The 27,143-nt window shown below is 36.0% G+C and overlaps 1 protein-coding gene across 10 annotated transcripts in view; it reads left to right on the forward strand.

The window, feature by feature from the left end:
* LOC121726768 (fasciclin-3) overlaps positions 1–27,143 on the forward strand; it is a 170,714-nt gene that overhangs the window by 39,819 nt on the left and 103,752 nt on the right. For all 10 annotated transcript variants that reach the window (XR_006035579.1, XM_042114259.1, XM_042114260.1 and 7 more), the window contains one exon: positions 7,289–7,494. Coding sequence is in view for 9 of the 10 variants with exons in the window: in XM_042114259.1 (XP_041970193.1) it covers positions 7,443–7,494 (52 nt within the window). In the remaining variant the exon portion in view is untranslated. The remainder of the gene's footprint in view (positions 1–7,288; positions 7,495–27,143) is intronic.

Genomic DNA, 27,143 nt, shown 5'->3' on the forward strand with positions numbered 1-27,143 from the left:
AAAAAGAAAAATGCCAAAGTTACTATGATATTCGGTCTCTACAAATGTGAATTTGATGGCTCTTTAATTGCTTTTCCCTGGGAATTGAACTTTTACGATTCCCAAAAAGGCATACTTTGTAGCTATAAATATCATTCATTGCAAATATGGAATGTACAAAATATAAAATACATTACATATTTGTAATAATTACTTTACACACTCCAAACAATGAAATTATTACATAAATAATGTTGTAAACACACTTGGCAGGAAATTACTTTCTAAATTCATTGCCCCATTGCATACATAACGTGTAATTTCGTATTACTTTGGAATATACAAAAAGTGATGATATCTATCATCCTTAGATTAGTGTCAAGGGGCACTGATGCTTGACCATTAATACTGCAGTAATAATATGAAATAAATCACATGTACAATATAATATAAGGTAGATAATGTCACTTAAATTATTATTCAGAAGTTGGGTTTTTGGAGAGCTATTTACTTTAAGTAAGATTAAGCAAATGTGAAAAGGTAGGCAGTGCTTAAAAAATGTTATTTGCATTTTATGAGCAGCAAATTTTCGTTTAACTCTTTGAAGAAAATAAAACTAAAAAAATTAAGACATGGTCAAATCAGTCGCCACATAACGCGTTTCTTCGCCATGTTATTATAAATCTTCTTTTTTTATTCAATTTCGATGTTCCGCTTCATTTGTTTAATAGCTACGTAATATCATGTCTTATTGAATTTTCACCGATAATTCGGCTCCGCAACACTTTCACAATTATTTATAACTTTAGCAGCATTTAAGTTGATATGAAAGTATAAAACAAATCGATGGTAAAAGTCGTTCGATAGGGAGCTTTCTAATTATTTTGTACTCGACCCACTTAAGCTACTCAAAGCTCATAAAAAGCTTATAAAAAGCTTTGGATTACACCGAGTCGTGACGACAGTATCATGGTGAACTATCAAATGTTTGTCCTTTTCTCTCATTAATCTCAATTTCTCCTGTCATGTCTCCGGCATGATATAAAAGATTAACTTAAAACTAAACCCGGTTATTCGTTGTAGTTAGCGAGATTTAATAAATGGCTTAGCTGGACTTGTAAGTAAGGTTGCTAGGAAAAAGATGTAACTAAGTAGGTATAAAGGAGAAGGTTTTCCATCGTAAAATATCGCCGAAAGAATATAGTTAGCGACAAAGCCAGCGATATGGTTAATCCCTGATTTTGACTATAAGTATTACAATTAGTGCTTTTTAAGCGCCGAATATCGGTCAGCCTATTCCTAGATCTTTTATTTGTCTGAGGCGGTTTGAGGTTTAGCGGTCACCTAAGTAATACACGACAGTCCTTAGCCACTAGCCAGTTTTGACTCAGTCTGATAAGTGTGTTAAAACTGTCGAAGAGATTGAGTCAGATGTGTCGCGACTCGCGGGGCAGTTTTTCTATATGAGATGTTTTCATAGTGGCCGCAACTTTATGTACTCTTGTCTCTCCTCTAACAACTGTTTTGTCGTACGTGAGCGAGAAGCCTGAATAGAAGCCATAACCGCGATCATTATCGGTCTGTGTGAAGCGTGCCTAAAAGCTTTATACAAAGCGATAGGAAAGCAGGGCGGCCATAACGATTTATCGCGGTCTCTTATCACTTGCTCTATTTACCGTTCTATAGGCTATATTTCTTACCTTTTTCATATTATATAAATGACAAAATAAAAATTGATGCGCAATATGCCCGCTATAAGAGCGTGGCTTTGCTTTCCATGATTCTGTTACGATTTTAAAAGTGAAGACTGAAGATTATGTCTAAAGCTGGTCATTACAGAACTTCTTCGGTACCTAAAGTTATTCTTAGATACCTTTAATAAAAGGTCCGAACGGCGAATCAGAGCACAAAATTTTATTTCAAACGTCATGTTTGCAATTCTGTGCCCAGTCTCGTCATCTTATAGTATGTGCCAGGTGGTGCCAATTTTGTCATAATAACATTTTTCGGTTTGTCCATAATCTGAGCAATATGCTTCCACATTGTCCGTCTACTTAATTCCCCCCATACAGGGCAGAGGGAATGACCCCAAATCAATGGCTGCCAAGCAACCCGGTGCCAACAATGACGCGGTCCGGCACAAGCTCACACCGTGCCGTAATTCACCACGCACAGGTGTTAGAAGTTTGACAGGTTGTATTTTTATTTAAAACAATAGGCAAACAAACAAAAATCATAAATCCTAGGGTTAACAAAAATGGCTACATTTAAGGGTACACTAACGATTCGAAGGTATCCAGATTCATATAAAATACTATTAATTCGTCAATGATATTATTCATGAGAAAGTAAAGCAATGAAAAAGTATTTTAAATAATCCAATATTTATTTTCTTAAAATGTTGAATAATAGCAGTAAGGAGTAAAATCATAAAGTATCTGTATTGAATAGAAAAACACTGGAACCTAACTGTGAAATAAATGAACCAGTAAAGTTGAATTGAATTGTGCAATAGTCATTAGGACTTCCAGCTACTGCTAATTGAATAGATTTACTTTTCATTATCTGTGCATTTTCCGAGCGGGACTCGCTGTAGGTAATACACAGGCTGGTTAGTATGCTATCTGTATCTCGTCATTAGTTCTATTAGAAGCCTTTAGTATTAAACTCAGAACTTTAACAGAGTTGAGTGTAGGACGTAAACTTTGTATGTGGAGTACTTTGGTCTGGAATTGGAATTGCAAGTTTGGAGCCTCGAAATTTAGGTTTCAAACGTAGAACCTCCTTCTGCTTTGGGAAATTGGTTAATTAAAAAAAAATATAATCCACAGTTAAAAATTAAAATCCTGGCATGACTACACACCTATTCGATATCACTACTGAGTGAGCTACTCTCTCCGTCTAACGATTTTCGATCAGGTCAAGTCTTCAGTTGCGAGTTTAACATTTTTTATGTATCCCAAAAAATTGCACAACGCCGCTAAAATATGACGGCCTTACCACAAAAAACTAAAGATCTGTCGAACAGTTGTTTTGAGACCATTTTGTACTGAATTTTTCTCTAATCAACTTTTTCTCTGTTCAACAAGTGTTTAAATCTTTTGTAGTAAGACCGTGGGTATTCACTTGGACGGGAGTTATATTATAACCCAAGAATCATCAAAACTTTCAAAAAAAGCTAAAAGTTTTCTTGTATGACCCTTATAGATGTAAGAACGATCAGCAACTATGGAATTTCAGTCGTCCTTTAGGAGGTAGGTATCCATATCTGAAGTTCTACCAAAACTTAATTATTTACTAACTTATTTTCTTCAGGATAACTGTAGGAATCTCCACATCCACTGACATTTTTGACACTTAATGCTTCCCACTGCCAGATGGGGTGTCTGGCAGTGGGTAGCAAGTGTCAAAAATGGGCCTAAAGGCTTTGAGGTGGTGGTTCTTGGGTTATCAGAACGTATATGATTCAAGGGGTGCTCCGTGCTTACCGAAGGACTGCCTTATAAGGCCTAAATATGCTAACGGCCAAAGTTGTAACATTCGTGACGGTCTAACAATGCACACCATAATCATAAGCGGTTGCGGTCTTTGTCAACTATAATTGGTACCGAATATTAATTCCGACGATCGACTAATTAATGCGCTGATTGCATTCATATGTTATTTTAATTATTTATACAATTAAATTTATTACTCATAGCACACTCGTTACCGACTGATTTATTTACATGATATAATTGCGTATGAAATAATTAAACTATAATATTTTTCTAGTTTATTCCCATGTTATCTGCATTGATAGGAGCGTGGGTATTATTACTGTGTTAGTTTATAATTACATATTTAAAAAGATGTATTAAATCTCTCTTATTAGCATGCGCTGTATAACGCTTACCAGCGCCGTCGAATCAGGGGCTGTACCACGAAACAGTAGGCCTACTACGAAAAAGTTTTGAGACTCAAACAATTGGACGAGAATGCCGCGTCCTACACTAACAACGCCATTTCACATTTGGTAGAGTAGGACGCGACATTCTCGTACGATTGTTTGAGTCTCAAAACGGTTTCGTGGTACGGCCCCTGTTTTGAGACTCAAACAATCGTACGAGAATGTTGCGTTCTAACTTCTACTGTACTACTTGATTCAGTAGGCCTACTACGAAACCGTTTTGAGACTCAAACAATCGGACGAGAATGTCGCATCCTGCTCTAACAACATCATTTCACGTTTGTTAGAGTAGGATGCGGCATTCTCGTTCGATTGTTTGAGTCTCAAAACGGTTTCGTGGTACCAGCCCAGGTGTACACTATACACACACATGCTCCCTATATCAACCACGTTTTCAGACGATTCGTTACTTCCTTGTGTGTGTAAATTTTTAAAGGCTGAAGCAGAAAGCTTTAACAGCTTGCAGAAGCTTTAACAGCTTTGACAGCATATAGAATCTCAACCAAATAGCCATAATCCACTTAACAAAATATAATAGGTTAGAGTTCCAAAGATGCACTTTTGGAGTATTGTCCGGTCAATGCTTATTCTATAAAGTTGAGAAGTCTTATTCTAAACCTCAAGCAAATTCTCCTGTTTCCCCATATTTGAAAGTATCGGCACTTATATTTTGTAACGGACATCGGTGTATGGAGTCTGTTGCTGAGACAAAGCGTTCTATTTTCGTGCGCGGCGGATGCGCGCGCGCAGCGTGTAGCGTCAGACGAAAAATTATCAGGTTATTGTATTTATTATTATTCTACTTATTGCCCGCAACTTCAATGTGACAAAATAATTTGTCTCCACCATAAATTATTCCGCAATAAAAATGACTCGTGATCTCTCTCTTTTTTTATTTATTTCTTCATAATATACTTAAGTACCTACTTTATAGGTCGGTTCCACATTTTTAACGTGCAGAATTAATCCGTACTAATATTATTAGCTACTCAACAGATTTAGCTGAAAGGCATGGAGATACTTTGAGCCCGGGAAAGGACAAAGGATACTTTTTATCCCGGAAAAATGTACGGTTCCCGCGCGATAAAGGGATTTTGGCGCAAAGTTGAGGGCGTCATCTAGTAGATTATGTCTATAGACAAAGAGATAGACTTAGACAGCCAGACAACATACTTCCGCATGAGTATGGATGGCTTAATGCTATATCAGTTTAAAAGGTCGTTGTTGCTGACCGTACTTTCCATATGTGCGTGTGAACGGGAGCCGCACAGACGCACAAATAAACAAACGAAACGGCGGCTTATTTAAATACGGCGGATGATTCCGCCGGAGGATTTTTATTTTTTTTTTAATTCCTCTGAAGCTGTTCAATAAGACGTCATATTGAAAGGATTGTTTTCATTCAGAGCACAACAACCCCTCGTAGAATCTGCTGTCTGTGCGAGTGGAGCCACAAAGCACCGTTGCGTTGCGGAGTTGCGGTACAACGTTTTACAATACATGCTTTATAATTTATATGAACATTGATGCGTTGCTTTGTCGGACACTTTGTTTTGATGGGAAGACTGGCAGGAGATGAAGTAGAGAACTGAGAAGGCAGGAGAGCAGTAAAACAGAAACTAAAGCCGGCCGTAAACGCTAGGTTGTGCTTGACAGGTTTGCCTGTGCAGTTACGCCTGTCAGGCAAAGAGGAGGCAAAACCTGCACAGTTCTGTAACCAAGCTCCGGTTTACCTGAATAGTTGACCTCTTCAGGCAAACCTTTCAGGCACACCCTTGCGTGTATGGCCTGCTTTAGTTAACGCGAAGCGCTTTCACCGTTTTGTATTATCGCATCGCGGACGTCACAGCAACGTAGATCTCATCTTGTAGCATACAATACTTTTTTCCGTTGCGATTTGCGACAACGCGACGCACGGCGCTGGAGCAATGTGGCGTCGCTCTACATCGGAGAATAAGTTTTAATTGTACCTATCTGACGGTGCAATTTAATGAAAATTCCAACATCGACTAATGGGTTTCATTGCTACGTCTAAATCTCTACAAAATGGCTGTATAAGAAAAACGTTCGCTGTACATTATTTAACAAGCTAAAAGCCGAGCTTTGTGAGGGCTCGCTTCGTCACACCTTGAGTCTTAACTGACTGATGATAACACATCTACTTATAAAAAACCATGAATGACTGATGATAACACAAATACGTGATAGTTTTTCCGTAAATCTTTTCTGTGGTAAAGTGTAGCACAAAATGTAAAGGTTGTGGGATATACTGGGGCTCGCTTCGCTCGCCCTGATATATATTTTTAAATCTCTACCTTTATATTAAAGGTTTTGAGTCACAATATTAAATACCAAAATTTGTATGAAATTTTGTAGCTTGTGTCGTGGCTTGGACCATAGGTTACCAATGATTAATGAATACATCAACTGTAATGTTTATAAAAGATAGACAAAAGGTAGACTCTAACTATTCGAAAAAAAATTGACCAAGATCTTGGGCATCCCAGGTATAAAGAGCTCTTAGCAATGTCCGTCGCAGACGAATTTTCTTTGAGCATACTTAGTGTGTACGTGATAAATAGTAAATGAGGGATATTAGAGTAACCACACGTCCTTCAGACTGTCCTGTTTTGTTCAAATTGTCTCTTATTATTTTAATTATTTTGTGCTTCATTGTGACATGAAGTATGCATTCTAAACGCAATTAAATAATTATTTCAAGAAATAATAAAATAATTAAACTTAAAAGCTGTCTTGCAAATATAACCTCCATAAAAAGTTGATTCATTCGTAAAATGTGACGCTCAAATCAAATTTAAATTTAAACATTTTAAATTGCTCTGAGATGTCTTTTAAAATCTATTTACTTCGAGCGCATGGTGACCCTAACTGCTTAACTTTGTAATTTAAAAAAGCTAATTTGATGGACATCTTGTGAATATTTTAAAGTATTAAACTTTGTAAAAGCAAATGTAACTAATGGAATCTTCAAAATTTGCATCCAAATAATATGATATACCTACTACAAAAAAAAAATTATGTCAACCTACCTTTAAAAACTTAAAGTGACTTTAAATTAATGAGAGTAATATTCAACTTTTATGCCCCAGAGAAACCCTGCCCTCGTTACGAACGATCTGCTTTAATACAATTTTGGACGCCACTCCAGGGCAATAAATAAAATCAAAGCCACAATAACAAAGTGATTTTTTTAGTCAAAATTAACATACCCCAAACGCACAATAGTTGCGTGCCTCATATAATATATCATTTTTTATATTTAGATATCTAATCGTATAATCCTCAAAACACCTTGCTTCGAAATGAACCGAACCCTACAAAATGTGTTTTTTGTTCCAGGTGTGAAAGAGAGAGTCGCAGTGACCGTGAGTGCGAGTGGGACAGACGAAACGAGTTTAATTTTTTTAAAATAGAAAAAAAGAGTGACCCAATCCCATCGGCTAGTGATGCCAGAGCTTAGAGTTTTGTGAGTTATCAAGTTTATAAACACAAGATGGCAGTATTTCCCGCGCTTTTCGGATTTTTTCTCCTCGCCGTCGTCAAAGGTAAGTTTATCTTTTATAATTGATACCCTAGTAAAAATAAAAATTCAAAGTTCACTGTCTTTTTCCGACATGTGACAATTTTATATGCCAGACAAAGAGGACCTTACAGTACCTATTATTAATTAATTATTGCTGTGTAAATACTTTTAATAGTAGGGAATAGCTTGTAAGATCGGATAATGACATTTCTGCACTTGAAGTAAAATAATAACTACAATATATTATGAGATTACTTTTACCGCAGTCCACAACAAGCGCGGAAATACAAGAGCAAGTTATTATTTTATGCCGGAAAGAAAACAAGTCTTGTTATAGCTTAGTTTTTATCTGGAAACAATACCTAGGTAGTGTCTTAAACAAGTAGTTCTTCAATTCTGTTCAATTTAGTACCTACTTACTTGGTTTAGCAAAAAAAAACTATTAAATATTTAGAAACGGTTTCCAGTCTTATAACGTAATTTTGCTTACATAACGTTTTTACAAAAGTATTGACTATTAAAATTGTTACATTCTATTGTCGTGATCAAACATTCAATATAAATTCTTGTCTTTGTTATAAATACTAAAGTCTAGACTCTAGATCGAAGAGAACTCTTGTTTGTTGACAATTACAAAGTTTAAATTATTCAACTGAAATAATGTAAATGCATCAACTTACTCCCACATAGTCTTAGAACTCATCTTCAATTTGCATTAAATTATTCAAAAGAAGTCAAATTACGTTCGTTGTGAATCTCGAGTTTATTCGAATTTGATCCGCAGGTATTCATCTATTACTAGATGTCCCGCGCGGCTTCGCCCGCGTAAATTAGAAATTTTACAGAATCCGTAGGTACATTTTCCCATAAAAAATATTTCCCCCGTTTTTCCCACATTTTCCTGAGTTTCTTCTGTCGTATTAGTCTTAGAGTAATAATATAATATAACCTTCTCGATAAATGATGAGTCTTACTCGATAAATGATCTATCTAACACTGAGATAAGTTTTTAAATCGGACCTGTAGTTTCTGAGATTGACGCGTTCAAGCAAACATACTCTTCAGGTTTATAATATTAGGTAGATATAGATTTTTTTTAATTATCGCTTGACAAACTCGAGTCTCGATCTAAAAGACTATGATATAGTAGTGATGATGATGATGATGATGATGAAGAATGTAATTTGCATAGTAGCATATGCTTTCTGTTCTTAAAACAACGCCGAAACTCCCAAACTTGTATCTATAAAGAATCAGGAATTCTCTCAGCACCTTCCGAACCACAGTATACCAGGTATATCTCGGTGCAAAATCTTACTTGTTGGTAGCATATGCTTAGAATACTTCTCACGAAACCGAAGTCACCATATGTTTCCCTATAAGTTTTGAGGAGTTCCCTCGATTACTTATGGATCCTTCATCAGATCATCACTTTTCTGAATATAATACCAAATTGGGATGATACCCTATATACCAAAAGAAAAATTTTGAAAATCGGTTAACCAACGGCGGAGTAATCGTTGAATATAAGAAAACGAACATAACACCTCCCCCATTTTGAAAGTCGGTTAAAATTGTAGCCTATGTGTTATTTATTTAATATTTTAATCAGCACATGAATTGAATAACAAAATTTTTTTCAAATTAATCGTAGCACCATCTGTCAGGACAAACTAAAATTGAAATAGAATAATATTGAATGCGATGATAACGCCGTCCGCCGGATCTAATGTAAAACATTCCAAAATCAACAACTCCTTATAAATAAGAAATTAATTGAAAAAACATTTTCCAGTAGACCAAACTGTAAATCTAAACCATTCTCGAATCTCCACGAACACACACAAAAAATTTCATCAAAATTGGCCAAGATAAGATAAATCCGTTCAGCCGTTCTCGAGTTTTAGCGAGACTAACGAACAGCAATTGATTTTTATATATATATATATAGATTTATCTTTCGATTTCTATATAGTCTTATTAAAAAAATAATCGGACAGAGTAACAACTGAAGTTAGCTAAAATTGTGTTTATTTATGTACTATGTATTTTGAGACTATGCAATTTTGTCGCGTTCGCGATTCACTTTCACTTTTGTTGAGTTTCAGAACGCGATATTAGGTCCTCCAACGCGCACGCGAATTTGAACTTTATGCAGCGGTAATAAATTACAAATTGACTCTCCATTTTATTTAGAAAACGTTTGTATGGGAAATAGAAAAATGCTGTTTTGAGGATTTTCCCGGCAATTATTCGAATTTTTCTCACCTTTTAAACCTTCCCTAGACCTCCACGAATAATTCAAGACCAAGATAAGATAAATCCGTTCAGCCGTTCTCGAGTTTTAGCGAGACTAACGAACAGCAATTGATTTTTATATATATAGATTTAAATCGTGGAATGTGACGGACAGATTACGTTTAACCTTTTGTATGTCGCTTTTGATCCGTCCTCCTTATGTTCCCTGTTGCTTTGAGATTTTGCTATGGCCGAAACCGCAATGCGAGTCAAAAATTATATTATAATATTTAATGATTAATTAAAAAAAGAAATTGCGACTAGACTCTCAAAATCCCAAAAAACATATTTTATCTATTTTATGTAGCCTGTTGTAGGTTATACATAATATACAATGTGTCCCGACACCGATGTTGTCATGATGTATGGCATATTTCATCGACAAATTGGCTCTCAAATTTGTCCTCTCTCTCACGGTTGTAAAATGGCCATTTTAGTTTTTCTCGGGCTTTCACACTAATCTGACCAATACTTGTCTCTCTCTCTTTCTCCTTCTCTACAATGAAGATGAAAACGGTCTCATTTGATAGCTAAACTTGTTGACTACTCTTACACGAAAAAATGTTGCGTATTTTTTAATTAATGGCTTTTGTGAAAAATCTAGTGCATTAAATATAGAGTAGGTTTTTATTTTAAATAAATTTCTTTACTTCTCTTCTTTAAGTCAGATAGTTTAGAAGTTATAACGATTTTATTGTAAAGTATTGGTCAGATTTGTATGAGAGCCAGAAAAAAATGTTTTCAAAGTTAGAGAAAAAAAATTGATAGCCAATTTGTCAATAAAATATGCCATACCTATTACCTACATTATGACATTAAAGGATCGGACACCGGTGTCGGGACACATTGTTTAACAAGTTTTTATCGAGCATTAATCAATCTCTCCTAAAACAACTGTAGCAGTATTTCTAAAAAGAGCTTTGTACCGACAGTTTAATCAGCTAACTAATTAATTAAGAAAGATTGTGTGCAACGGTGCAGAGAAAGAAAGGCTTTTAAATTCCTTAATATAAGGAGTAGGAGCTAAAAGAAAAAGGCTTCAAATCAATAGCCTTTGCGAGTGGATTTACCGGATTTTGCCGTATAGAAGGTTAAAGGACGTATCAAATCTCCGCATATTAGTGTCCGACCGAAGGTCGATGTTTAGCCGAAGCCGAAACTGAAACCAAAGCCCAAAGTTTCAAAGATCTTTTTTAGGTATTATGGTTACAGTTACAAGTTATAACTTACTTTAAATTGTTATTTAATTAAGATGATAAGATAACTTTATTATAACATTAATTTTTCTATGAACATTGAACAACAAGGTAAAAATATTAAATAAAAATTAAAAATAATATGTACATTTTGTTACTTTTGGGTAAAAGTTAGTCAAGATTCGGCATTTAAACTTTTCTAGCCAATGAACTTTATTTTTCCAATTTTTTCCTACAAAAATTATTTCGACATAACATTTATTCTTTTGGCCGAAGCCGAAGCCGATATTTTGGCCTCACTAGAAAATGTATTTTTGTGGAAATTTGTAGGGTATTGTTGGACACGTGATATGGCTTAGAGTCGGGGACCGGGGTAAGTGGACTGTCGCTGGTCTGACGTCGTCCGTCCAGATTATTAGATTCTTTAACACAATAGAACAGATTTGTATGAAATTTTATATGAAAAATATCTGGTAATACATGTATGACAAGAATAAACCCTAAAACATTCGAATTACTGAGTTGTTTTGTTATGAAGCTAGTCTTTTGTTTTTCTTCCCCGTTGAATATTGAAACTGTTTCGACTGTAATTTACGTCTTGTACACAAACTACTGTATATGTTAAAAATGTTTAGTTAACTTCGACAGGAAACTTTTACTTGAATCGTTGTTTGCACATGTACAAAAGATTTGGGACTAGCTTCAAGATTTGGACCCTATAACTCCTATAAATCTACAGTACTATCAACTATCTGACCTTTTTCTTTGATCGGAGCTACAAGAAAAGATTAGATTGTTGAACCAATCGTTTCCAGCCGCCATTATCTCCAGGATTTCTCAGCTAATGTTTATTAAACTGAAAAAACCGCATGACTCGACCAGATTCCATCACGTAGAGCGGGTGTCCATGACCACACGGTTACCGTGACGACACGTTAAGTTTACGGTGAATCGTCGGCACAAATATCGCAGTTAAATAAAGGAACGTTTCTACTGTATATTTTAATCCAATGTTAATACATAATTATAATTTATAAATAATACATAAGCATTTTTTTATGAAATAAGGGGGCAAACGAGCAAACGGGTCACCTGATGGAAAGCAACTTCCGTCGCCCATTGACACTCGCAGCATCAGAAGAGCTGCAAGTGCGTTGCCGGCCTTTTAATAGGGAATAGGGAAATAGGGGAGGGTAAGGAAGGGAAGGTAAGAGAATAGGGGAGGGTAGGGAAGGGAAGGGAAGGGAAGGGAAGGGAAGGGAAGGGAAGGGAAGGGAAGGGAAGGGAAGGGAAGGGAAGGGAAGGGAAGGGAAGGGAATAGGGGAAGTTAGGGAAGGGAATAGGGTAGGGATTGGGCCTCCGGTAAACTCACTCATTCGTCGAAACACAGCGCAAGCGTCGTTTCACGCCGGTTTTCTGTGAGAACGTGGTATTTCTCCGGTCGAGCCGGCCCATTCGTTCCGAAGCATGGATCTCCCACATATAGAAAGCCAATCAAATGACGTAGGACCGCAATCTGCCTATGAATCAATTCTTGCATCCAAACTTGAACGGAACTTGAATCAAAGTACTGACTGCGCCAACTATTAAGACTCGCGAACTTTCACAAAATTGGATTTATTATAACAATTTAATTTCATCACTTTTGGTACCGTATATGGTTCACAAAGTTAAATAAAGCTATCTGGCAGCCAAGCGCCAGCGTGCAGCGCCCGTATTTTAGCAGAACTTTTGAAGCTACTTTGCAAGTTTCGACAGATGTGTTTTAGACGAATTTTGTCTTAAATTTTTAGAACTAATAACAAGTCGTTAGTCGTTTAAGGTTTTTATCTATCATCCATAATGATATAGACCATCTATAAAGCTTGATCTTTCTTTAGATATTGTATTCTTGAACAATCCGTTACATTTACTAGAAGTCAGCGAAATATTGTCACTAAATCAAGCCATAGATTACCTCGTGTCGGAGCGGGACAATGGAAACAATGCCAATATTAAATCAATGCCGGCGAGAACTAGCGGGGAAGTTGAAAAGATTTTTCACGAGAAAACTCTATTTGGTCGCGAAAGAATTACCCGAGAAAAGTTTTAGTTGGAGAATTGTTTTAAACAATCGTTATGTTGGAGTAGGTGCTGTGTAGCGGTTTTACAAAAGTTAGTATGTAGTTTTTTTTAACAAAACTAGATTTTTGTTTTTGTAGAAATTGAATTGTTGTTGAATTCTACTTCAGGGAGACTATAATATTATATCGAATAGATTGTATATTTATTATTTTGTTAGAACGACGAGAGTCTCTGCTTGATGATCGCTATCATTCATAGTTTTTGTATGTGTACAGTGTAATCCATACTTCCATACTAATATTATAAATGCGAAAGTGTGTCTATCGGTCTGTCTGTCTGTCTATCTATCTGCCTGTCTATCTATCTGTCTGTGATCTGTCGGTTACCTCTTCACGCCGAATTCCCAAACCGCGGAACCGATTTTGCTGAAACTTGGCGTGAAGATACTTTGTGGCCCGGAAAAGGACATAGGATACTTTTTGTTCCGTATAAATGTACGGTCCCATCGCGATAAACGAGTTTTGGCGCAACGGAGTTGCGGGCATCATCTGACTAATACCACAGTCTATGGAACTTTATTACGCTGTGCTAGTACTGTATAGATGACTAGAAATAATGCCGCAGGTCACAGATGAGTGGTGAGATACACAGTAATCTTTTTTTTTTTCATAGTCGGGTTGTAGTTTACTAGATGAAGTCCGCAACTTTGTGAAAACTCCAGGAACTGTACATTTCTGGGATAATAACTATACTATGTCCTTTCTCGGGACTCAAAATATCTCCATGCCAAATTTCAGCAAAATCGATTCAGCGGTTTGAGCGTGAAGAGGTCACTAACAGACAGACGGATAGACACACTTTCGCATTTATAATATTAGTATGGATAGTATAGAAGTATGGATTAAACTAATCACTTTTTACCGTTACAGTTTACTGTTTGACCAATCAATGACCATACCAGCGCATGCCACTGACCGCTACATGACAGGAGTGACAAAAAGACATAATCACATATTCCCGGCGTTCCATTTGATGTTAAAAACGATCAAAACTCTCAAAATGCCTCCTACTTTGAGCGTTTTGATCGTTTTTAACATCAAATGGAACGCGGGGATTATATTATAGTTATGTGACAGTCGCACAACGCGTATATGTGTCATCGTCCGAGGCACGCGGCGTGACTGCCATTGTGTACCTTTGTGGTTCACTTGCCATGTACTATGGCGGGATTTAGGTTTCCAATGCCATGTTCCAGCTTATATGTGCTGGGTAGAATAGCAGAAAACGCACAGTGCAATGAGTTACGATACTATAATGACAAAATAACAACAGCATAACGACAGCGTATCGACAGCGTATCGACAGCCAAATATAAAGACAGCATGATAACAAAAGTGTATTATCAACATTAGAAGCTTTCGACTTGCATTTATACTGTCTGCCTGAAAAATATATGAAAGTAAAAGAATATAATATTATAGGCGAGACTCAAGTATTATTGTCCGTTTATTTCTAGAAACCACAAAATATTTGCTTAATAAATAATAGCTGATAATAATGATCAATGAACGTAAATTTCATTTTGACTCTACATAGAGTATTCCTATGCAGTTAATCATCATTCACCATGGAAATAAAGTTACCAGTTAGCACCTTTTCTGTTTCTGGAAAGATTTCAGTTTTAGATTTCTCACTGGAATCCTGAAGGAAATCCAACCGAACAAGACTGAAACGATAATGATAGCGTCAAAAGCTTTCGAAGAAATTCCTCACCAATAGATTTGTCTTCCAGCTTCCTCCTGATTTCAAGCAGAAATATCCTCTGAAGATTTATTACATAAAGCGCTATGAACTTTAATAATATAAAATGTATTAGCTCTGACGAGACTTGGGAGCCTAATGTTAATTTGATATTAATTATTATTATGGATTTACGTAATGTCTTGCTCTTTAAGCATGAATTTAATAAGCATGATAAATTCATTTCATTATGAATAATAATATAATAACCATGTTGTATCGGATATACGATAAAATTTCTTTTTGAACTACTTAAATAAAATAAAAATAAAAGTTTATTATAGATATCTTTTATTTTACCAACGCGATGTTTTTACACTTTAAAATATTATAAAGTGTGATAATTAGTAGAGCTTTATTTTTGTTTTCATTCAGACCAAAATGAATTGAAATGTGTATGAATTTTAAAAATGCATGCTTAGACCACGATAATTCAATTCATATTAAAAATATAATTAAAAATAACTTTACAATCCATGCCTATGCATGGGCATTGGGCATAGGCATGGATTGTAGAGTCGTAAGTTGTGAATTAAGGCGACGCCTTGATCATTTGGCTGTAGCGGATTCGATTTTCCTCAGCAATGACTAAAGCTAAGAAATTAAAGTTCATTGTCAGTATTCATCATGATATAATCAATCAAAAATACCTCTGTAAAAAAAGGGATTCCTATTTTGCCAACAGAGGAGAGTGACTTAAGTTTCCAAAATTTGTACATAAATTGGTTCAAGCATACAATTTAATTTGCCCATAGCTTAAATGAAATGTATTTATGGTTTTTAAATTACGCGACAAAAACCATTTTGTCGCTTACGCCCTTTCCATTTTTTGCTGTCTGTATCTAAAACATATCCAACACGGTTTTTTACTTTAACGCGGCGTCACCTAAACTGAGCACAACAAAAGAAACCTACAATTCGTTCAAACTTTAAACCAATTGATAATGTTGCACAATGCAGTGACCATGAGATGATTATACTGAAGCTGTGTCACACGTGAGTCACCGTAATGACAGCACGTACGGAACTGCGATTGAGGTCGATGACAGGTTGGGGTTCCGCAAAACAAAGAATATTCTAGTTGCTCACAAGTCACAACCTACATCTCCCTCTTTATCTCAATAGAGAGGGAGATGTAGGTTGACTCATATATAGGTATCTTCTAAGCGTGTCTCTTTCTAAATGAGCCTACTAATAATAATGTCAAGTTAAAGAAATTGAGGATAAAAGTAAGAGCTTCGCTATGACTTGGAGGGGGGGTAATTATGTAAAGTAGTTGTTTTAGTAAAAGATCATTGCATAAGTTAGTAAAGACCTTTTGGGACAACACAAAAATCTATGGTCTCCTCGGCCTCATGACATCTTTTGTTGTGAGTTTTTATTGTTAAAACGCATGAAAATATCGTTGAGCCGATTCTATCGAATTTTAAACTTGTATGCACTAAAGTCTAAACAAACAAGCGGGCTAAACAAATAAACCGTTTCCGTTTTTAAATAAAATCCGTCGCCCTGTGCGACATTTAACTGCATTATTTTAACAAACCGTTAAATACCTTTGTTTAACACATTGTGTTCATTTAACTAAATGTTGTCGATTAAATCTATTTTATGCAGTCTATTTTTTTCATTTAATTGACACAGTGGAAATGTTCTAAACAAAATATTATTGAGTACAGATAGAGTATAGACTACACAGGCGGGCAACTGCAAATTACTAGATATATCTTTAACTAATTATTATAACATTTAATTTTAATTGAGATTTTTAGTAATACTAGAGACCGCCCAATGGTTGAAATTCGACCTTAATTTCAACGACATTAGGACTACTACCTACCTATATTTTGTAAAAAACATTGACTTTATATTTTTTTTCTCAACTCTTGTCTATGGGACTTACCTGATCTCAGACTGGCCGTGTAAGCATTGTCTAATAGTGTCTTAGATTCAATAAAAAAAACTATAATCCATTTTCAATTTGTCAACAGACTTCAACCATAAATAAAAAGAGTATAATTCGTATGTCAAAAATCCGTCATTTCTCATGTGTATATATTGTAGTGTGTGTAATGTTTTATTTGTTAAAAAAATGTATGATAAAAGCATAATTTCAAAATAATATTAGTTCGATGCACTCCTTCACCATATAAACTATAACTGTGCAAAATTTCATGCACCTACGTTTCCCCATTTTTCGTAAAAAGGGTTACAAAGTTTTTCGTTCGCGTATTAATATTATGATATGAATATTTTGACATAAAGTATATTACAGTTTTTATCAAACATTTCAATAGATTAAATTCAAGAAATATACAAGTACTTTGTGGCACAGTAATATTAAGCAGCATTCGTGAACGAATACGCTTAGCATCAGCGAGTTAGCGCATAAAACAAGTGCAAGCGCCATTGTTCGATAAGGAACGCATAACTCATAGGAAATGGGTCACAATGGTGCATAATTTTTCCGCAGTGAATCATAAATGATTCAGATTGGATAACTGTGAATCAGGCCTCATCCAGGCTGATTCAACTTTTATCTCGGAGCCCGGAGGCTTACATAATCACGATCGATTTGTTCCTCCTAGTCACGAGTCACGACCACTAACAAGACAATGCGTAATAGTGATGCGTTTGTGTGAAAGTCATAATTACTTAGGATCGGAAGTCGGAACTAGGGACTGTAAATTGTACAATGCATACAAGATATACCATTATCTAGCTAGGTGTGTTGATTCAGGGTCAGACCGCAACGCGACGAGGCGAGGCGCGGCGCGGCATAATTTGTATGGATTTGACAGATTTCAATTGCGTGAGAGGTCTTGCGAATCTGTCAAATCTATATAAATTTAGAAATGCATCTACGCGTTGCGGTCTGAATCAAGTATCAACCCTGGAATTAACTACAGCCGCACTCAGGTCTCAAAGAATTTAATTATTAGTATGTATGAAAAACTAAATGACGTCCGCAACTCAGTTGCGCCAAAATTCGTTTATCGGGCGGGAACCGTACATTTTTCCGGGATAAAAAGTATCCTTCCCGGGATTCAAGCTTGAGGGCTTGAGCGCTTAAGAGGATACACCAGGGGCGAGAGAAATTGAAAATATGTATTTGAAAATGTATTGCTGTCTCACTAATCTCAAGTCTCCCACCGCAGAGCGCGATAGAGACAACACGACAAAAGTTCTAATAAAAGGACAGAAAATCTTCGATTCGTTGTCCGCTGATTCCTTCTCCAAAACTTAACCGATTTAAGTAATTTTTTCATTAAGAATTAAAGCAAGGCTTGAGCTGTGTTCCTATGTTTTATTTTTTTTGTATATTTTAGCCAGTTTTGTTTTCTGGGTGTTTGAACACAGAGGAAAATCTAGCCATTTTTTTTTAATAATAAAATTATGAAAAAAAAGAAAACATAGGGACATGCTAATAGTGGCCATAGATATTCAGGAAAAAAATCAAAACTCTACCGGCATTATCCAGGGAGGAAACAGGGGACAACGTTTGTATGGAAAAACGGCGGTGTGGACTCCTCTTAAGAGGCAACGGACAGACAGAAGAAATATTAGTAGGTAATTTCATTTATTAAAGTTAAGTTTAACAATGTAGAATTAAAATTATAGATACATTGCATAGCAAATAGCTATTTCTAAGGCAAAGTTAGAAAGTGATACGATCAATAATATAATAAGCACCTTAGAGTTTAGACGGTAATCTTAGATCATACTAAGATTATAAGTGCGAAAGTCTGTCTGTCTGTTACATCTTCACGCTCAAACCACTGAACCGATTTTGCTGAAATTGTTTATAGATATACTTTGTGTCCCGGGAAAGAACATAGGATACTTTTATCCCGGAAAAATACAGTTACCGCGCGATAAAAGGATTTTGGAGCAACGTAGTTGCAGGCGTCTTAATACTTATTATTATTTTAGAGGCTGAAGTTTTTATTTATTTCAAGATCCAAATCTACAATATAATGAGCGTTTTTACTTTTTAGTTTTAAACTAAAACAACGTTATCGCACGCGTGTTTAGCTTCAGTTAAATTTTAACCTGTTTATAATAAATCCGTGGAAAGTTAACCGGCCAGTTATATTTAACTCGGACCTACCTCAACGCGCCCACCGCTTGTGGGATGACTTAACTATAGGTGACCGTGACTTTTAGTAACATAATATATTATGCAATGTGTGCTACAAATATTATAGCTTATTTCCAATGTGAAATTATGATGGGTAAATATATACGGACGGATGGAGTACGAACGATAAGGGATCTTATTAGCTTTGTCCACACTGTGCCTTTATCTGTTCGTCAAAGGCATAGCGCCGTGCAGTAAACAGCGAACGTGAGGCATGCTCGCGACCTCAGCTCGCGACGCTTGCCCTCTGACCATATCCAAAACTTCGAAAATGACAATATTGTCTCAATACTTTAAATTATTGAATGCGCTTATATGAAAGTTGTTTTTTGTTAATGAAATAAGGGGGCAAACTAGCAAACAGGTAACCTGATGGAAAGCAACCTCCGTCGCCCATGGACACCCGCAGCACCAGAAGAGCTGCAGGCGCGTTGCCTTTTAAGAGGGAGTAGGGTAATAGGGGAGGGTAGGGATGGGAAGGGAAGGGAATAGGGTAGGGGATTGGGCCTCCGGTAAACTCACTCACTCGGCGAAACACAGCTCAAGCGCTGTTTCACGCCGGATTTCTGTGAGGACGTGGTATTTCTCCGGTCGAGCCGGCCCATTCGTGCCGAAGCATGGCTCTCCCACGTTGATGACGAAAATTGAAGATGAAAGTGCACAGTGTGGACATAACTATTTATGAACAGGCTAGTACAGACTACAGGTTCCCTAGAACAATTTTTTTTATTACTAACAAGCTATTTTTTCGTGAGTAGCTTCATTTTGATAAGCCGAACAACAATTTCCTCTGCGAAAATTCTCGAAATTTGGTAGCTAACAGGGATTTAAATTTTAATACGTATTTTGATTTGATGGACCTAAAGTATGGATTGTTCTATGTGTAGGACAAGTTACTCTTAAATTATTATAACTGTTAACAGTAATAACCCTACAATATACAAGAAAAAAAAAAGTTACTCTTAAATTATTATAACTGTTAACAGTAATAACCCTACAATATACAAGAAAATCTGCTGGTTAGGGTTCCGTTTTAGGGTTCCGTAGTCAACCAAGTTTTGTTGATTTCACAAAAAAATTTACTTGTCAATAGTAACAAAAAAATTGTGTTACCCCGGACTAAGTAGAAGAGGGCTAGCGTGAAAATCTATTTAAACAAAAATGAATTTTCAACATTGTCTCGCTATAACTCGAGAACGGCTAAACCGATTTAGCTTATAAATCTTGAAATATTCGTGGGAGTCCAGGGAAGTTTTATTTTGGAAATAAGTGTTTCCTTCCCCGATTGTCTTAAAATCTAGTACATAAACCATACTTCCGTACTATCCATATTACAATACTTCCATACTTAGGTACTTATAACGCCTCCGTGGTCTAGTGGTTAGAGCGTCGCTCTCGACTCCGGAGGTCGTGGGTTCGAATCCCGCGTTGGAAACATGTTATTTCCAAGTTTGGTTAGGACAATGCAAGCTGATCACCTGATTGTCTGACAGGTAAGATGATCCATGCGTCGGATGGGCATGTAAAAAGTCGGTCCTGCGCCTGATCTCTCGCCAGTCGTGTCGGTCTTCCGTCCCACTGGGTTATGAGAGTAAGGGAATAGAGAGTGCTCTTGTGTACTGCGCACACACTTGGGCACTATAAAATTACTCCTGCGTACCTGGTCTGGTTTCAATGAAACCGGCCACCGTCACCGAAACCGGTGTGGGGAGTATTATTATTATTATTATTATTACTTATAATATTATAAATGTGAAAGTGTGTCTGTCAGTCTGTTACCTTTTCAATCTCAAAACATGAACCAATTTTGGTGAAATTTGGCATGGTGATACTTTGAGTCCCGGGAAAGTACATAGGATACGTTTTATCCCGGAAAAGCGATAAACTAACGTTGGCGCAACGGAGTTGCAGGCGTCATCTAGATTCTAGTAGGTACTTTAACTTTTTAAGAATCAAGATGACAAATATTTTAGGTTTTAGCAATGTGCCGTTTTTGAAAGTTTTAATGCAAATGACTCAAGAACTTTTAAACTCCAATGATTTGAATATTTTTATTAACTTCTCGATTGTAATGCAAGTTTCACTAAGCGACAGGCATCGAAAAGAAGTGTTTGTAAGTCAACTTACGTTAGTTACAAAATCTGCTCAATCATTTTATCTATACGTACTTAGTTACTTCATAAAGTATAGGTAGGTAAGTACTTGTTTTTAATACAATTTTTGATCGCAATAAAAATGAAATATCAAATTCTAAACGAAAAGAACCACTCTATTTCTTCAGCTTTATCTAATAAGTAGTATTTAAATTAGTAGCATTATAGCTCATACATACGTCATCTAATATTGTTGTACAACATAACAAACGGATCGTTGAGTGGAGTGGAGTGTCATAGACGCGGAATTTCGACTTTTCGAGGGCAGTTCAAGTGTTATACGATGACATTGCAATTTCTAGAGCTACTGAATATCATCTCAGTTGTATTCAATATTAAATAATATAATAATTTAGCCTGTTCCATCTTATCGAATATAAAAACCAACATTTTACAAGTGAAGAACACTACATACAACTACAAGTGAAGGGTAGGTACATCGTTTTCAATCGCTAACGTACACACAATATTATGCTCACAGCGGATCTTTGGGTTATTATTATTTCTCTTCTTCTTTAGGTTCGTCATTCGTCGCTTTACTCACACACTCACAAGTCACAGATGAATAAAAGCCTTGGGTTTGGAGGACTCTGTACTATGCTTTTGCATACACATAGTCCTGCAAACCCAAAATTGAAAACAATCAGTATAGACTCTAAGGTGTTGTGTATGTGTCAAATGTAAAATTTATGTATAAACTTATCAAATTAATAAATTTATTCCTTAAATCTGGAATATTAATAATCTTGACTTTTTCTATTTAATACTTACTTTAATTTCCTTTGTACATAAATAATTATGTACCGCTAGTCGCCAGCTCCAGTTTACGTCTAACAAGTAAAAGTGGTACCGTGGGAATCTAACTATCATTATTTATCATAACATCAAGTGTGACCTCAAAGTTTCACTATAAACGGTTTAGTTGCTCGTAAGTTGACTTTTTTGGGATTGGGATTGATGGGCTAAAGAAATATTATTTAACCCATCAATCCCGGCTGTCGCATAACAATTGAAAATCTATTGTGACTGCGATTTATTGTATTAATGATGATGGTTAGCTTCATTAAGTAAAAATATCCACGCCTCGTCACATTGTATTTTTCCGAGTATAAACTCGGAAAATAAAATAAAAGCTATTTCTCATTAAACTATTTATTTAAAATTGTTGCGTTGACTTTGAACTTTATTGTGTTAGTAATAACGGCGCCATCCACCTTGTTCTCAGCACAATATTCGGCAACGTAGCTTCCCCTCGTGGATCGTGTCTACGAAGCATTTTGCGGTCGCAATAGCAATTCTAGCTAAAGGTGAAACTTGCTGTTGCAACACGACACATGGCATTTAGACATCAGACATAGCAATAAAGTTCAAAAAGCTAGACATAAGGCGAGATGCAAGAAAAAACATAATATGAGCATTCATGCTCGTTCCCAGTCTGTCTGTGTATTGTAATTTTTGCTGTTTTGAGCGCGCATTTTGATACAATTTTCTTTCTTAAAGAAATCCACAATTTTCAAACGAAAATCTAAGGTGTCAAAGATTTAGAAGTTTGCCCGACATCATGAACAAAATTCGCGAGAGACGATCCGTGTTCTTCACTTCTCACCAATTTGCAAATAGTCAAACTAATCTCTATCAACGCCTCCGTGGTCCAGGTGGTTTAGAGCGCGGCTCTTGACTCGGAAGTCGGAGGTTGTGGGTTCGATTCCCGTGTTGGAAACTTGTTATTTCCAAGTTTGACTAGGATAATGCAGGCTGATCACCTGATTGTCTGACAAGTAAGATCATCCTGGATGCGTCGGATGGGCATGTAAAAAGTCGACCTCTCTGCCTAATTGCCAGTTGTGTCGGTCGTCCGTCCCACTGGGCTATGGGAGTAAAGGAATAGAGAGTGCTCTTGTGTACTGCGCACACACTTGGGCACTATAAAATTACTCCTGCGTAACTGGCCTAGTTTCAATGAAACTGACCACCGTCACCGAAACCGGTGTGGGAGTTGTTAATCTATATCGATTATAGAGGCTCTGAGGCCTGAAGAAGATTTTCTAATATTATTATTATAGGTATACCTTCATAACACAGCGCCGTATTTCGCCACTGCTACACATGATTTTTTAACCAAAAAAGAGCAAAGAATACCTTTTTAAAAATACTTGGGGGGTAGTTAATCGACAATTCTTGTCCTGTCTGTCACCTCGCGCTTAACAAGGGTACCACAATATGTCGATTGACAGCGCTCAGGTTGTTTACATTATGCCGTTGTTAACATCACGAACATCCAAATATCCAAACATTAAATGTGGTTTGTTTGTACGTTTTGTTGTCTCAAGTCTCTACCTAAATATTTGAATACGACTGGAAAAGTGAACGTGGGCTGCTAGAGTTGACCACCCTAGAGATTGACCAATGACCCTATTGAGAGGATGCCTTTTGATTGGGATTGCAATGTACTTAAAAGAGGAATGTGAAAATCGTTCGAAAATCAATTATTACAAAATATAATAGTCATACATTATATTATGTTGTAAACAAAAAACTTACTATCGAAATTCGAATGTGATTGACCTCAGCTGATTTCAAAACGCTTTACTTTTTTTAATTGTTAAAATATTATGTGCCCTACACTTGGTACTACTAATATATATTCTGCGCCTACACTGAGACAATTAATAGAAACAATACCTATTTTACACAGTAATAACACTCCTTGAGTTATGTATAATGTATACTTAATGGTCTACACTCTACACTCAGCTCAACGCATGTAGAGAAGCTTCTTCAACGTGATTTAAGAGCTACAACGAATTCCATTTAAGATTACGGCTACATCTCGTATATGAGGCTGTATTCGCCGAAATTTAGTACGAGTCTGCAGTGTGCTACTCCCAATTTGAAACAATGTTCTGGCAAGCTTGAAAGATAAATCAGACACGTATTTTATCAGGATGTATCTCTTAGTCCAGTATAATTAGATCATAAATATTAATTTTGAGTATTACATAGTTTTGCTGTGTAACAACTAACAGTATTTTATTATGAGGCGAGAGAATGAAGCGTCTTGTAGCATAATAGCAATAATATAGCAGTTTAGCTTGTTGCCTAGTGTTATAATATTTTTTGAAGCTACAAATTATATAACTAATTTCTCTAAAAATTTATTAATCTAAAAAAACAGAAACATATCGAATAAGCTCGAGTAAGTAACTGTTTTTAGATTAATTTCAGTTAATCCAAAAACAGTTACGATCATACAGTTTTTTAGTTAGGTTGGAAGTTAAAACTCGATGTCCGTTAAATATTCCAAGGTTAAAGTTAAACCCTCCGAGAGGCGGAAGAGGTTGTTTATATTGAGTCGTGAGAGGCAACAGGTTACATGCCAACTATAATTAGTTAACACATGTCCCGTCTGCTGTTTTAAACAACTTATATTGTGTTACTTTTTAATGCTTTGTTATTTTTTAAGAAGTTTAATATTTTGTCTCTATAAATTAAGCTCTCTAAGTTGAGATGCTATCATGATTGTAAGGCTGTTGACGTGGATTATGGGCAATCACACTATGTTTCATTAGAATCCGTCCAGCGGTATTGGCGTCAAGATCAAACATACACAGACAGACAAAAATAGACAAACATACTTTCAAATTCATATATTATAACATTACTAGTACGAAAGTATTTTTACTCTACGAAATAAAATTAATTATATTTCGAAATATTTTTAGCATACGGAGTTTGTAAGCCTACCTTGTGCCCAGAGATTGTATAACGTAAATAACCGCCCGCAAGGAATTTTTGGTCAAAGAGAAGGCTTAGGCTCACCGCTCAACCTACAGCGAAATCCAAGGAACACAACGCTTGAACTACGCACTGTTAGGAATGGAATGCTCTTGTGTAGAATAATACAAGCCGCTTAGTCGTGTCCATTTGAAGCTAGTGTTTCTATGTTATATGATGTTCTATGTCAAAGAATTTTATGTTAATACATAAAAAAATATTTTTTATATTATGTGTTAACATAAAATTCTTGCTTTGCTTGATTGCCAAACTTCTCTGAAACGGCTGTCTGATTGTGTTACGTCTGAACTCTGAGGTGTTAGGGCCGGGACACAAAAACACGGCACGACGTCGTGCGGCGTCGTACGGCGCCGTGTCGGACGCGCCTCGTTAATAACCACGGCACGACGTCGTACGGCGCCGTACGACGCCGTACGACGTCGTGCCGTGTTTTTGTGTCCTGGCCCTTACGTGTGCTTATTCGGTGGGTCTAAGAAAATCGGAAAACTTTTTCATTCTAGAAATGATGTTGACAACCAATGGTCGCGCTGAGTCGCGCAATCGAAGTTTCTCAGATCTGCATGATTCTCTCCGTCTTCTTGATCTTAATGGGCTAGTAGCTAGAGTCTTTGAGTCTACTGTTTATATCTGAAGGATATTTTTAATTATATTTAAGACTAGCTGTCCCGGTGAACTTCGTGTCACTTTAAAACCTTCACTGGACTTCTACGAATATTTTAAGACTACAATCAGCCTAATCCGTTCAGCGGTTTTCGAGTTTTAGCACGACTAACACATTTGAAAATCCATTTTTATATATAAAGATAAGATATTTTTAGTCACTACATAAATAAAAAAATATTTTTAGTCACTACATAAATAAAAAAAAAGTCTTATGTCGTGAGTCTTAACTCATAATAGAGTTAAGACTCACGACATAAGACTCACTAACATAAGAGTTTAAGTTGCATAAGTACCACAGCAAATTGTTAATACTGCGACCAATTAGCAATATTTCCTGCTCTATTATTTTATCGCTACGTAGATTTTTCGTATTAGTTTTGCTTATAATTTTTAACAACCGTTGTCGTTGAATAAACACGTTTAAAAGCATAAAATATTACCTAATTAATATTTAGTAGAGGTAGTGTTCATATTCTTATGATAAATTCTGTTACATAAGAATAGTCACAGCTAAGCCAGTTATGAATTTACCAGTTAAAGTTTTAAACCAGTTACCATGCATAAACTATAAACTAACCTGTCAACAATATAATCAAGTTATGTTTTACACAGACAAGTTTTAATCGGTACACCTTAAACCATCTATAATAATATGCTGTAATATTATTAACTTAGAGATTTTGCATTGTTCTAGGAGAAGGTTCACCTAGTTGGTAATGGATGGTTATTATTATATGGTATTGTCAGTATGTACTCCCTGAAGAAAGTTATGAGATTAGATTGTCATCTTATTATTTTTTAATTGTTCATTTCTATAATTTGTTAAGTTATTCTGGACACTTAATGGTATTTATTTAAAGTTTGTAAAATTGGCGTGTTTATACGTCTTTATTTCTCCAAGTTGCTCTCAGTGATTCTGATCGTTTTTGTTGGTAAATGAATATAATAACGTGTGGGTCGGTCGGTCTGAGGTGAACGCTCGCGTCTGCACTACAGGGTTCATTCCACCACCCCCTTTGTTCGCCTCTTGCCTCAAATTGTGCATGAATTTTGACAACCTCACTATTTTTTAAAACGGGGCGTTGGCTTTAAGATCTATGACCTCTAAGGCTCCACCAAGATCTCTAGTCGAATAAAAGCTTTTAAAGGTCATTTCAGTGTAAATTCACTGGACATTTACTTTAAGGCGGTCCCCCTACGGAGATGCCGTAATCTACCGCTTTCAGAGCTTTATAACTCATAATTTGAAAGCTACAAAATTTTAATAAAAATCCCTTAAAAAACATGAAAATATGTAAATTAACCAGGCAAAATATTACATAGCTACTCAATACTTCTGTCGTAAAAAGTTTTCAGGTCACATTTCAAGCCAAGCCTTCAACTTATTTTGTAATTTAAATCAACATTCAGTAAACGTATCACATAGATTTATTTATTTTATAATTATTATAGTAGCTTGGCAATGAGCACAAGAGAAACAAATATGAAACTGCATATTGGGAGGAGTTCATACTTACACAGATGGCAAGCGTAAAGTGTTTTAATATGTAACGAGTTAACGACG

Source organism: Aricia agestis, chromosome 5, assembly GCF_905147365.1.
Source record: "Aricia agestis chromosome 5, ilAriAges1.1, whole genome shotgun sequence".
Classification (NCBI taxonomy): Eukaryota; Metazoa; Arthropoda; class Insecta; order Lepidoptera; family Lycaenidae; genus Aricia; species Aricia agestis.